Here is a 13,262-nt window from a genome sequence, read left to right as displayed (position 1 = left end):
AGAATCCTTTGTTCATGCTTCCATTGACCATCAATGACATTATCACGGGCTGATATTACTCAGACTTGTGGACATCAAGGCATATCAGTGATATCACCAGCAGCTTGAAAAGTCAGAGAGTACTGGTACTCTCTTTGTTGAATAATAATCCCCTATCACCAACAAAAGAGCATTCGTTGTCGCTCAAAAATTTCGGTTATCAAAAGTTTCTCATCCTTGATATCTTTTTTCAATTCCCAAATTAAAATCAAAAGTAATAATATTTTGCCCCTTTTCCCACGATAACAACCACGAACAACATGGCTCCTGGTTTGGTCTCCCCCCAGATGCCCTCGGCGGCACCTTACTCCGTGTCCAAGACCAGCAGTAGCCACACTGCGCACCACAACCACCACTACGATGGGGAAATCTCGACCGAGACGGTCGAGAGCCGTCAGCGCTACCTCGGTCTGCGCAAGATGGGCTCCCGCAGCAGCTCCATGGCAAACGCCTCGAGCATCTCCAACGTCGTGTACTCGATCAAGCGACGCAGCTCCGAGGAGCTCGGTTCCAACATCTCGGCCCAGCTGCTGAGCGCCACCCACGAGTCGGTCCTCGACTGGATCAGCGCTCAGCGCATGAATGACCTCCCTCTCGAGGGGAGCAGCTACGACAAGGTGCTCGCGTGGGCGCAGCTCTTTGTCGACAGGCTGCACTCGTTTGACCATGCCGTTCAGGAGTTTGCTGGGGATAGCTATCTTGCTGCTCAGCTTGCTTATGGTTATTGCTCTCTTCTGCTCGAGGTATGACCCCTTGGGAGAACCCTTGTTTTCTTTTTGAAAGTGACCTAGACTGACAAATGTTGTAAATGACAGCTTGGGAAAGAGAATGCCGGCGCACTCATGGTCTCGTTTGGATTCTTCTATTCCATGTCGATGCCCCTGGTCAACCTCCTCGAGTGCACTGAGCTCTTCAGTGTCTCGCAGGAGACCAGCGAGCAGCTCGTCATGGCCTTGTCGGACCTCGTGACGGTGGTTGCCAGCGTCGCGACCTACTTCCACAAGGCCATCCGTGGGCTGACCAACACTTCGGTGTCGGTCAACATCTACTCGACGTTCGCACCCCAGATCAAGACTTTCCTTGAACGTTGTGAGAAGACTTCCGAGTCCATGTGGAAACATGAGCTCCAGAGAGAAAATGCTGATATTAGAAAGGGTAAGTAACTGATGCCCAAGTCCTGGTTTAACAACCGCTGGAAGAATATTTGTTTGAGCTAATAGCCCCGGAAATAGTTGCCAAGCTCAAGGCCGTCAGCCAATGGATCGCACCAGAGGACCACGTCATGTCCAGCGTCTTCACTTCGACCTCGCATCTGGCTCATGACCGAGAGGAGCTGACCTGCCTCTACATCGGCACCCACCTGACCCGGTTCCTCAAGAGCTCCCAGAAGACCATGGTCCTGAGTGGATCCCAGGGTTCTGGCAAGACCATCCTCGCGTCCGTGATTCTCGACTACCTGCAACACCCTATTGGCGGCATCACATACAACACTCTGTTCGTCCCTATTGATGCCCGGATTCCAGCCGAGACGACTAGTCGTGCCGTGGCCAAGTCGTTGCTCCACCAACTCTTCCAGAAGCGTACAGGAAACGTCAAGCTTCTCAACATCCTGATTGAGACATATGAGCGCTCCATCCGCTTTGCTTCCGACGAGGACCATGATGATATCCTCTGGAAAGCCGTCGAGCGGGCCATTGGTGCTACCACCTTGGGAAGCAAAGACCTTGTCATGATCATCGATGGCCTTGATGAGTGTTCCTCGGGGGAAGATGCTCTGTACCGCCGGCTCCAGGCTGTCGTGACTGCCAAGGGCGCCAGCTCTGTTAAGCTCATCGCTCTCGGTGCCAAGCCTCAACAGGGAGTTCAGAACCTCGAGATCAACGAAGATTTGATCTTTGACGACATCACTGCGGTTGTACGCGACTTCTTTGAGGACTACGATGTGTTCCTTTCCATGGACGAGATGGAACGTGAGACTCTGATAGCTCGCATCGCCATCCTATCCAAGGGCTCTTTTGTCTGGGCCAAGCAGGCGAGCAAGCAGATACGCCATCACAGCAGTTCCAAGAACCTGTTTGAGGCCCTGGAGAAGATTGAAAAGTGCACCGTGGGCGACTTTGTGCACAGGACGCTCACGTCACCCGAGATGACCGAGCAGACCAGGATCATGTTGGCGTGGCTGGTGACTGCCGAGCGACCCCTGACCATCAAGGAGCTCGCGGCCCTGGCGACCATCAATCTCGACAAGCAGACCATCAACCACGACATCAAGATTGACGTCATGCAAACGCTCAAGCCGGTAAACTCGCTCGTGTACATGCAGGACGGACTCATGTACCTGCGACATGGCATTGTCCGCAAGGCCGTCACCAGCTGGCTTAACGCGCACAAGGGATTCATCAGCGACCGGCACGGCGACCTGGCCACCAGGCTGCTCGTCTACATCAACTCGACCGTCACAAATCAGCACGAGTGCACTCTCATGCCGCTCCTCAGCCACGAGGTCCATCAGCTCACCAGCCGTCACACTCTGCTCGACTTTGCCATCCGCTACTGGCCGTTGCACCTGCGCAAGAGCTTCGCCTACATCAAGCCCGACATTGGCGATTCCGAGGCCGCCAAGCTGGTGGCCAAGGTGGTACCCAAGAATTTGACCGTGGTCCTGCTGCAGGCCGCCATGTGGCAGCACCGGCCGACGCCGACGCTGTTGACGTGCCACACCATGATGACAAACATTGCGCGCCGGACTTTGACAACCAGCAGTCCCGTGACGCTGCAGTCCATCATCTTCTTGGCCAACATCTACCGCCAGATCGACTTTACCCCTGAGGCTACCACGCTGTTTTATGAGGCCTCGACTATAGCAAACACGCTGCTGACCAGCAAGAACAAGATCACCATGCAGATCTGCCGCTCCTTTGTTGAGATAACCACAGGCCGCACGACGACGTCCAAGAACGACATCATCATGACCCACCGCGAACACGTCCTCCAGATCCTAGTCGAGTGCTACAAGGCTCAGTACGGACACATGTCTGAGTACGTCGTCAACACGCTCAAGCTACTCGTCGAGCACTACCGCATGACCAAGGAAGAGACCAAGATCGAGCAGACCATCACCAAGATCCGGACCATCAGCGGCACGACCGAGTTTGGCGCCAGCACCAGCACCACCGCCACCGATGAGGACTCCCGACCCGAGGGTGACCTTCACGTACATCTGCGCGGTCGCAGGGGCTCACAGCAAAGCGACCAGGTGGTGGTGCTCACGCTCGACATTGACGAGCACGACGAGTTGATCGAAGGCCATGCCAAGTACGACTTTGAGTTCTTCCTGGTTAAGGCGGAGCGCTACCTCGCCGAGGGCCGGGTCGAACTGGCCGAGAAGACTTACATTGAGATCTGGCAGCGTGTCACCCGCGAGTACGCCACCACGCGCTCTGCGCTGTGGGAGGAGCGCAAGATGAAGAGCGTCATCTGCTACGCGAGGTTCCTGACGCAGCAGGGCCGCACCTCGGACGCCAGCAGCATCTTGTCCACCACCTGGGAGGAATACAAGTCGTCACAGGCGAGCGTCTCCATCACCGAGACGACTTGCAGCATGTACATGGAGATGGCGTCCATGATGAAGCGCGTCGGCCTCGTGTCGGAGAGCTTGACGCTGATGAAGCACTGCTCAAACTTCTACCGCGGCACCAACAGCACCGAGACTTCGACGTACCATGAACTGCAGCAGACCATCCACAGCACCTCGCAAGAGCTTGTGCAGTCCATGAGCAGCAACTCGGGCAGCACCACGACCACCGTCTCCGAGTCCATGCTGGAGGAAATGGTGCTGGAGCAGAGCAGCTCTACCAACACGGTCGAGGAGAGCACCTTTACGGCGTCGAGCAGCCTTGTGCGCCTGTACATGAAACAGCACCGCCTGCAGGACGCCACTCGTCTGCTCAAGAAGATCCTCCGTGGCGTCTGGCCATCGCTGTTCACGCCAAACGTCGAGGACGTCGTGGCCCCACAGAAACTGGTCGAGCAGTGCGTCGACCTGGCCGAGCGTCTGGCCGAATGCTACCACGCCCGTCGCCGGCGCGCCAAGGAAGAGGACATGCGTGTGCGCGTCTACCGCGCGATGCGGACCTGCCGCAAGGTCGACGATGAGCTGCGCGAGCGTGTCGCGGCTGAACTGGTCCAGTTGCTTCGGCGGACGGACCAATCGGAGCTGGTCATCACCACGCGCCAGGAGATGCTGGATGATTACGTCAACCACTACGGCGACAAACACCCAAAGGTGGTTGAGATGTTGTGGGAGCTTGCCGAATTGACGCGCCCGCGACCCATCTTTGTCGAATACTACCAGCGAATCATCAAGGCTCTCCATCCTCACGATGCTGACGAGATCCAGCCCGAGGCCTTTGAGCCCTTCAACATTGTGGCCACCGAGCTTTGGAGCAAGGGTCGATTCCCTGAGGCCGTCAACTACTACAAGGTGGTTTTTACCTGCTTCCTTCGCCAGCCCAAGCTCAGCCCCAAGCTGAACGACCCAGAGTTTGTCAAGACTCTGTTCCAGAGGTACGTTCACTGCCTTCGCAGCGTCCGCAGTGACTTTACCATCATCCACAAGGTGTCGGTCGACTATCGGACGCAGTGCAAGAGTGTGTTTGGCTCCACCTCCTCCATCACCATCCAGGCCACCCTTTACCTGGCCAAGGTGTGCCAGGAGTTCAAGCGGTACGAAGTCGATGCCATTGTGCTCTACGAGGAGCTGCTCAAGATCCATTCCGAAGAAGTCGACCACTCCGAGATCTGCTCCATCCTCGACTCCATCTACGAGGCGCAGGCCGACCTCATCACCACCACCACCAACGCCACCACCAACACGGCCGTGTCGTCCGAGCAGGTCCAGCGCGTCATCAAGGTGTTCAAGAAGCGCGTCACCACCATCCGGGAGACGCACGGCTGGGCCCACGAGGAGTCGCTGTCCAAGATGAGCGAGATGGTGCGCTTCTACAACAACCAGCAGACGTCTTCGTCCTCCACTCTCACGCACGAGGAGATCACCCGCAACACCGAGACGGTTCTGTCCGAACTCAAGGAGGCCACCGTGCACATCCTCTCTCACGAGACGTTCCCTACTCGCCTCATCGCTGCTGCATCGACCATCGCCTCGAGCTACATCCAGTCAAACCAGACCCACAAGGCGACCGAGATCAAGCAGGAGTTGTACCGCCAGGTCATCATGAAGGACAAGACCAATGTTTCGAGCTGCGGATTTGATCTTAGCGACCGCGGACGCGAGAGCCTAGTATTCCTTGCCGAGTTTGAACACTCGCTCCACCCGCGCCATCACTCCTTCACCGCGACCGACATCCTCGCTGAGCTGACCACCCAGTATATGTACTTTGAGGAGTTCCGCAGTCTGCTCCAGTCCACCAGCTCCCTGGGTACAATCATCGCTTCTGCCTCACGTCTCCACAATTTCCTGGCTTCGTATGAGCGGTTCGATGGTTCCAAGCGTGTCTTTAATGAACTCACCTCTTACTTTATGAGTCACGAAGGCAAGCGCTTCAAACTGGAGAAGGCGCAGGTCCATGTACTTTTACACAATCTGCTCTACTATTTTGGCACTTTTACCTCGCAAAACTTCCTCCGATCCGTCGGCATCAGTGGAATCTGCGGCGTGGAGAAGCTGCTCAAGGAGCAAAAGTACGACGAGGCGGCGGACCTGGCCACCGCCACCTGGACCTACATTTCCGCTGACGACAGCTACAAGACGGACCCTGGCATGGCGAAGTTGGTCCTGATCCTGGGGTTGACCCTGGCTGATGGCAGTGGTCGCAAGTACCTCGACGTTGCTGCTTCGCAGGCCCTTCCAGGCCATACCCACCACACCTTTGCGCTGCAGCAGAGCTTCTCTACAGCCAAGGACAGCTCATCTCAGCCGACCACGCGGCCTTTGGCGGCGCCAACCGCGGCCGTCCTCGCCAAGCCCAAGCCGCACGACCACTCCAAGCTCCTGGCCGCGTCGGCCCCGATCACCAGACAGGTGCTGCACGTGCTCTCGTCGATGCGCATCTCGCTCTCGCACATCTCGCTGGTCCACCTCAACAACCTCATCTCGGTGCTCGGCGCGCAGCACGACCACGAAACCCTCTCGTGGCTGCTCACCATCCTGTGGGAGTCGCGCGAGGCCCAGGGCGGGTCGTGGCCCGTCGGCGTCACCCTGGCCCTGGGCCGGCGGTACATCGTCGCGCGGTACCTGGTCGGCGACGCCACCGCCGCCGTGCGTCTGGCCGAGGACATAGTCTACAACTGCCGGCGCGTGCACGGCGCCAAGCACCCGCGGACGCTGGGCATGTCGGTCTTCCTGACCAAGCTGTACACTGGCATCGCGCAAAAGTACCACAAGGTGGCGGCGGCCGCCGCCGCAGCCGGGGCCAAGAGCAGCAGCAGCAGCAGTAGCGGTAGCAACGGTGGCGGCGTGCTGAGCGGTGGGCAGGACGTCGCGGCGCGTTACTACAAGAAGTCGGCGGCCGTGCACGAAAACATCCTCCGCGCGTTCAGCGACCCGACCTTTGCGGACATGGAGGGCGGGTTGGACGGCAGCATGTGCCTGGACGACGCACCGTCGAGCCACGGCGGCATCAACGGCGGCGGTGGCGGCAGCAGCAACAGCGTCGACGGCCTCGGCGACGTCGAGAGCATGGACGGCAGCAGCATGCAGCTCGCGTCCGACGGAGACCGGGTCAAGATGCACCTGCGGTTCTTGAAGCTGGCGGTGCAGAGGCTCGGCGCCTGGCCCAAGGACTACAAGGAGTACGAGCGGTTGAACGCCGACGTCTTCCGCGAGTTTGGCGATTATCTGCACGGCGTCGAGGGCGTGGAGAGGTGGAACTTGAATGGGTTTGGTGGCGGCAAGGCCGAGAGCTCTGAGGATATGCTCAACATTGAGGAGTTCAAGCACTGGGAGCTCATTAGTGGGAGTGGTATCATGATGCAGGAGGAGGAGGAGGAAGAGTTGTGATTTTTTTTTGTTGCTGAAAAGCACAAGATTGTAAAGAAAATAGGGGAAGAAACCTTGCATCGCGGTCGACCCGCGTTGCTATTCGATTATCGACAAGTCTGTCAGTCTCATTTGTTAGTCTGTTCAAAAGTTGTTAGCTATTTAAGAAGAAAAGGGGAAAAAATATAACTTTCAAATATTCTCAGTTCATTGTTGGGTGCAGGCTACCTCGGTGCCGAAAATCAATTTGTCTTGGATTCAAAATCGCGCAAAAATCTCCCTATCCTTCTGTGAACCAACCCGACCATCAACACAGGCGTCAATGTGCCTCTCGGATCTAAGCCGAGTCCGAGTATTGCAAGAGTGGACTCGATAATAAGCTGCTTCGTGGTGGATAACGCATCCTAGCTTAGTAGAAACTAATGTCTGATAAGGAATACGAAAGTTGAAACCCCTCCTTCATAGGGACTGTTGTGTAACTCCCGAACGGTGTCCATCATATTAATGATTTCAAGCGCCAAACCTTAGCATATTGTCTTTGGATATACTTTATCTTGGTATCTGACGTCTATGGTGACTTGGAACCTAGACACCTCAGATGGGAAACCTTGTGCTTTGGTTTATCTATAGGAAATCAATATGGAAGGCTTTTGAGGGAGTGAATTCGGTGCAGTGAATGTTTTCTTTTTGTTCAGTTAGCTCCGAGCTTCCCCTGCATGATCAATGGGACGAAAAGCTTCAAACCATGAGATGTTCATCAGCACGCGGCGTCTATGGGGCAAAGCTGAGAAGAAGGCAGACGGCGAGGAACGTGCAAAGGAACAAAAGACTGAGAGTCATCTGATATTGGATGGTATCCTAAGGAAAAGCTGTGTCAAGAAATGTCGGCTGAAACGTTAGGAATTTGCAAGGTCTCATAGTGCACACTCATCTAAGCTGTGGTTACCTTACCTAACCTTACCTTACTGTAGTCTTGCAGTCTTGCAGCTTTGATGTTTTACTGCGCATCTTGGTTACTAAGGGGCTAGGGGTAGATTGGCAGCCCTGTGAGGAGTACGCGTCCATCGATGCTACTTTGATTGGCCAATTGAGACGCAGAAGATAGCCGGATAAAAACAATATATTTTAAAATCATTAGTCAAGTACACCTACCAATGGAGAATTAGCTCAGAAACTGTCATGTGTCCATTCCCTTGTTACTAAGTACCCACAGATCATCTACCTAAAAAGAACATCGCCTAAGAAGAGTTACACCAGATATGTCATTGACTTCAACCTTGATTCTATGCAGAGAGAATCTTCGTCACGTTGATTCGTCGAACCAGTATTGACGGCACAGTTGTGTCACCTACCAATCGAGGAGTAGTTCAGTTCAGCTAACCGTAAAACTCAAGAAGCTTGATTGGACGTGATGTTTATGGCCACATGGAAATGCCGCATTATTGATAGGAATCTAAAGGGAAAAAAAGAGAAGAAAAAAAGGGATTGGTCCCGACACTGGGGAAATGCACCTTGAACAAGACCTTGTGGATATGAATTGAAGGGGAAGGAGACCCGCCGTCGGCCGTTTCTTATCTGGTAGTACTCTAGGCGGAGTGCAAGATGGAACACGACCTTCGCGAAGTGCCCCCTTTCTGCAATTTAATTTATTAGGATTCATTTCCTTTCCTCACTTCAACCAACAAATGCTACTCTTCTTTACCCCGATAGCCAAAATAGTCCTGGGGGACGGGGCTGGTCGAGGAGTTCCTAACGTCATGGCAATGGTAGCTTGCGTGATCAAAACATTAGTCTGGGTTCCCCTCTCCATCGTTCCAGCTTCCTCTTCCGGGCAACACCCCACGATAGGCATGTTGCTTGTCCGAAAAATGATATCTCCGACAGACTAAGAATATGGATCACGAATACATGCCAAAAAATACATCAGGACTTTGCGCAATTATATCCATTCAATGAATCGCAAGGTTTATTTCTGAATCTTTCTCCCAGATTACTATGCAAAGAATTACGATGTGAGATTTTGCCACGTTGTAAATAGGGACTGACTTAGCCACCTCCAATTCACCCAAACACCAGCGCGGCAAAAAAAAAAAAAAAAAGAAAAGAAGAAAAAGAAAAAAAAAATAGATAGGGAAATTTCATTTTAGCCTCATGTTTGAACCAACGGTCTTCTAGAAAAAAGAATTCTCGCGGCAAGATATCAATGACACCATGCAAGGGACCCTATCACCCTATTCCACCCGAACACCCCCTTGACCGTGCGATTGAAGGTGGGATTCCGCCACCCTGGGGTATCCATGCCAAATGTCACGTTGTACGCGCGCACAGCGAGCCGAGCTTCTTCCCACAAACTCGCGTGCCGGCCGAGAGAAGCTTATCATGTCGGGAGGCGCCACTATGATCCTCTTGGCAATAAAGCTTGACTACATGTTCGCTGCTCGGCAGACTATCTTCCTATTCCCGTTTCCTATCACTTGCAGTTTAGCCAAGGCAAGCAAGCATAGGGGAAAATGGCCTCTTCACAACCCTTTGGCGACACCATCGTCGGTGCCGCCCTCGACCCCGTGAGCGGCAAGGCCGTCTCGGCTCCTGCTCACGATGCCATCAACGAGAAGCTGGGTCAGGACAAATCCGATGTCATTGCTGCGACCACCAGCACCGAGAAGGGAGAGATCCAACCCATCAGGTCCACTGATGAGAGCGACAACGACAAGGGCAGCGAAAGCGACCCGGACGCCATCATTGTCACTGGCTCAGATGTGGCCAAGCATCTGCTGTCTCTACGTGACGATGGCGATCCGTCTCTGACTTTTCGTAGCATGGTTCTCGCGACAGGCCTGTCGGGGTTCCAGTCTGTGATGAACCAGATCTACCAGGTTCGTTTTGTATTGTATTGTTGTTTGGAGGCTGTGTTGTTGCTACGTGCGATATCAAGATTGCTAACATGCTTCCTGCAATGACGACAGTTCAAACCCACTCTTGTCACGATCCAAGGTAGCCAGAGCTCCGCCACCGATGTTTTTACCCTTTCTTGCCCATCACGCTTCATTCTTCGCCAACTTGAGACGGATCTGATCTGACTCCATACCCCACCACTAGGTACCTTTATTGTGCTCATCGCCTACTTCCTCGGTCAGGCATGGGCCAAATTTCTCCCTCGTGGCGACAGACTCGAGGCTCGCTGGAGGGCAAAAGGAGGCCAGGGAAAGGTCCCCTTCTGGATAGCGCTCGTGTCATTCTTCAACTATGGAGAATGGGGCCTCAAGGAGCACGCCATTTGTTCAATCACTGCGACGGCCGCCTCCAACGCTGCGGCCAGCAGCACCGTCTTTTCAGCTCAGCTGCTCTTCTACGATCTGCCCTTGAGCCCGACCACCGTTGTTCTGACTGTCATCTCCATTGGTCTGTTTGGCTATGGACTTTGCGGCATCCTGCGACCCGTCACCGTCTGGCATGTCGATGCCGTCTACTGGAGCACCCTGCCGACGGTCAAGACCCTTCAGGTAAGACAAGTGATCCACCAACCAGATGTCCCTTGCTTTCGTTTCTTGACTAACAATTTCACCACTACAGGGACTTCACTGGCAAGAAATCAAATCGTCCAAGCCTATCCGATACTTCTGGATCGCCTTCGTCGGCATGTTCTTCTACGAGTTCTTCCCTGCCTATATCTGGCCTTGGCTGAACGCCGTCTCCATTCCTTGTCTCGCCTCGATGAATGCGACTGGGGCAACGGGCGCCACTCTCACCCGTCTCTTTGGCGGTTCTCTGAACAATGAGGGACTTGGTCTCTTTGCAATCTCGTTCGACTGGCAATACGTACGCATCACCTCAATGTGACCACTAAAGACGGAGCATAAAATACTGACCTTGCTTTATTTTGGTAGCTTACATCGTTCAGCACATCTTTGCCGCTTACCCTGCAGGCACACACGGCGGTTGGATACTTCATCTGCTTCTTGGCCATGTTGGGCATTTACTACACCAACCAGTGGGATGCCCAATCGCAACCCTTCATGTCGACCAAGCTGAGGTCCGAGGACGGTGGCTCGTATCCTACATCAAAGGTGAGTGACATAATTATCTTCCGATACCCCCTTTCTTTTCTTCTTCTACCTCCTTATTTCTCTTTCAGTAGCTAACTAAACCGTGTTTCAAGGTCTTCGCTGGCGGGATTCTCGACAAGACCGCTCTGGCCAAGTATGGCATTCCCATGCTCTCGGGTTCATTTGCCTACGGCATGTTTATGGCCAACGCTGCCGTACGTTTTGTTTTGTTTTTGTTCTTTCGAAGAAACAGACAAACCCACAGGTTCCCATCCGTAACGTACGACCAGTAAAAGCTGACCTCGAATTTTCCCTGTGACTTTCTAGATCGGCGCCCTCGTCACCCACTGTTTCCTGTTCTGGGGCGGAGACATCAAAAAGACGTACCGCAGCGCAAGAGAGGGCAGATTTGACGACCCTCACCATGTTCACATGGCTAAGAAGTACAAGGAAACCCCGTGGTGGTGGTTCATGGTTGTCCTTGTGGGTAGCTTTGTCCTCGGTCTCATTGTTGTCACGACACAGGTAAGCCTCAGCCCTGATGGACGTCGTCCTTTTCTTAAAAATGCAACAAAAGATCATGTGCTGACGATAGGATAGAACATTACGCTTCCGGCGTGGGGTACGTACAATATCTTGGATATAGCCTCGGTGTTTTGCTTTTTTTTTAGTAATCGGTTGGGGCTTGTACGTGGGCTTCTAACACTAACTTTGTTGACCAATTCTAGCTTACATCGTCTCGTTGGTTCTTGGAACTATCATAGCGCCATTTGTAAGTCTTGTCTGCCAGTATTCCTTGGCTAAAAAAATGAGCAACGGGGGGTCTAACGCCGTGTGATATAATAGTCCACCCTGCTTTATTCCCGCTACGGAAACGGCATTGCTACCAACAATCTTTCCAAGATGGTAAGTTTTAAGAGGCACTTCCTACTACATTCATCCATCTGCCCCAGGATATGCGCAGAATGGCCACTGATTATACCGACGTACCTCTGCTAGATTGCTGGACTCGTTCTCCCCGAACGCCCGATCGCAAACATGTATTTCGCCGCCTTCAGCCACAATGTTATCCTGTGCACGCTCAACCTCTCCAATGACTTGAAGATGGGTGAATATCGTAAGTTTTTTTTTTTTTCTTTCTCTTTTTGTCCTTGCAAAGTACAGGAAAGCTGACCGCACCTCGCCGCAAAATAGTCAAGATCCCGCCTCGGATTATGTTCTTGACCCAGATCTACGGCACAGTTCTTGGGTAAGCTGCCTCCACCCAAAGGGAAAAAACAACATATAAAGGCGCATCATACACTGGACCCTGATATTAACCCGTAGCCCCTCACAGAGGCTTCATCAACTATGCGGTCATGGTCGCAATCGTTACTGGAAACAAAGACCTTCTCGTCAACGGCAATGGCGATGCCGCGTGGAGTGGTGCAAACATCCAGTCGTACAACACCAACGCCACATCCTGGGCGCTGGCGAGCTACCTCTACAAGGCTGGCGGTAGATACTGGTGAGTGATGTTGTGGTGCATCTGCACTTCTTTTCTTCTTATTAATAAGACCACTCCGGAAATTGGGATTTCTTGCCGTCGTATCATACCAAGTTTGCTGACTTGAATCAATCCAGGCTTGTTCCCGTTGGATTGGGAATTGGTGGCGCCATTGTCGTTGCCCACCGCATCGTCTACTACGTAAGTACCACCACCGTTTTTTTAGCCTTTTGCCGCCCAACACCCTGCTAACAACCGGATCCTTTTTGTTTTCCAAAAACAACAGTTCAAACCCAGGATCGGCCGCTTCGACCTCCTAGACATCAACATGCCGCAGCTGATCCAGTACGCCGGCTTTATCCCCTACAACGCATCCCAGACCTGCGTGCTCTTCAGCCAGATCATCGCGGGCTTCTTCATCCAGTTCTACCTGCGCAACTACCGCCCCCGCATCTTCAGGGACTACTCGTACCTGGTCACGGGCGCCTTTGACGGCGGCAGCCTGCTGGCCCTCTTCGTCCTGTCGTTTGCCGTGTTTGGCGCCGGCGGCGCCGTCGTGGCTTTCCCGCAATGGTGGGGCAATAATGCCGCTGGTAATTATGATCTTTGCCCGGTTACTGAGTAGATGTTTTGTAATTCTTTGTTTCGGTGGGAAAGGCTGGGCGGCTTTTACTGGGAGATGTTGAGGAATGTT

The 13,262-nt window shown here is 53.5% G+C and overlaps 6 protein-coding genes across 6 annotated transcripts; 2 read left to right on the top strand and 4 right to left on the bottom strand.

The window, feature by feature from the left end:
* Window positions 1-299: 299 nt before the first annotated feature.
* PgNI_11190 (uncharacterized protein) lies at window positions 300-7,057 on the top strand (the record flags this gene model as incomplete). Its single annotated transcript, XM_031131163.1, has 3 exons — window positions 300-782; window positions 855-1,194; window positions 1,272-7,057. The coding sequence occupies 3 exons, from the start codon at window positions 300-302 to the stop codon at window positions 7,055-7,057; spliced, it is 6,609 nt and encodes a 2,202-aa protein (XP_030976760.1).
* Window positions 440-1,160, bottom strand: PgNI_11195 (uncharacterized protein; the record flags this gene model as incomplete). Its single annotated transcript, XM_031131167.1, has 2 exons — window positions 440-598; window positions 627-1,160. The coding sequence occupies 2 exons, from the start codon at window positions 1,158-1,160 to the stop codon at window positions 440-442; spliced, it is 693 nt and encodes a 230-aa protein (XP_030976763.1).
* PgNI_11194 (uncharacterized protein) lies at window positions 1,253-3,003 on the bottom strand (the record flags this gene model as incomplete). The annotated part of the gene is given in 4 exon segments (XM_031131166.1): window positions 1,253-2,038; window positions 2,176-2,225; window positions 2,245-2,878; window positions 2,920-3,003. The coding sequence occupies 4 exon segments, from the start codon at window positions 3,001-3,003 to the stop codon at window positions 1,253-1,255; spliced, it is 1,554 nt and encodes a 517-aa protein (XP_030976764.1).
* On the bottom strand, window positions 3,520-5,271 carry PgNI_11192 (uncharacterized protein; the record flags this gene model as incomplete). The annotated part of the gene is made up of 3 exons (XM_031131165.1): window positions 3,520-3,723; window positions 3,761-5,183; window positions 5,231-5,271. 3 exons carry the CDS (start codon window positions 5,269-5,271, stop codon window positions 3,520-3,522), a joined length of 1,668 nt encoding a protein of 555 aa, XP_030976758.1.
* On the bottom strand, window positions 5,498-5,914 carry PgNI_11191 (uncharacterized protein; the record flags this gene model as incomplete). Its single annotated transcript, XM_031131164.1, has 2 exons — window positions 5,498-5,553; window positions 5,668-5,914. 2 exons carry the CDS (start codon window positions 5,912-5,914, stop codon window positions 5,498-5,500), a joined length of 303 nt encoding a protein of 100 aa, XP_030976759.1.
* Window positions 7,058-9,546: 2,489 nt separating the features above from the next.
* PgNI_11189 (uncharacterized protein) lies at window positions 9,547-13,235 on the top strand (the record flags this gene model as incomplete). The annotated part of the gene is made up of 15 exons (XM_031131162.1): window positions 9,547-9,912; window positions 10,003-10,030; window positions 10,136-10,539; window positions 10,610-10,855; window positions 10,924-11,103; window positions 11,196-11,297; window positions 11,410-11,607; window positions 11,683-11,704; window positions 11,811-11,854; window positions 11,929-11,988; window positions 12,082-12,199; window positions 12,277-12,331; window positions 12,419-12,589; window positions 12,706-12,769; window positions 12,855-13,235. The coding sequence occupies 15 exons, from the start codon at window positions 9,547-9,549 to the stop codon at window positions 13,191-13,193; spliced, it is 2,397 nt and encodes a 798-aa protein (XP_030976952.1). The 3' UTR covers window positions 13,194-13,235.
* Window positions 13,236-13,262: the final 27 nt, after the last annotated feature.

This window comes from Pyricularia grisea, chromosome VI, assembly GCF_004355905.1.
Source record: "Pyricularia grisea strain NI907 chromosome VI, whole genome shotgun sequence".
NCBI classification, from domain to species: domain Eukaryota; kingdom Fungi; phylum Ascomycota; class Sordariomycetes; order Magnaporthales; family Pyriculariaceae; genus Pyricularia; species Pyricularia grisea.
The sequence above is the reverse complement of the archived record's forward strand: the minus strand, read 5'-3'. Positions and strand labels throughout refer to the sequence as shown.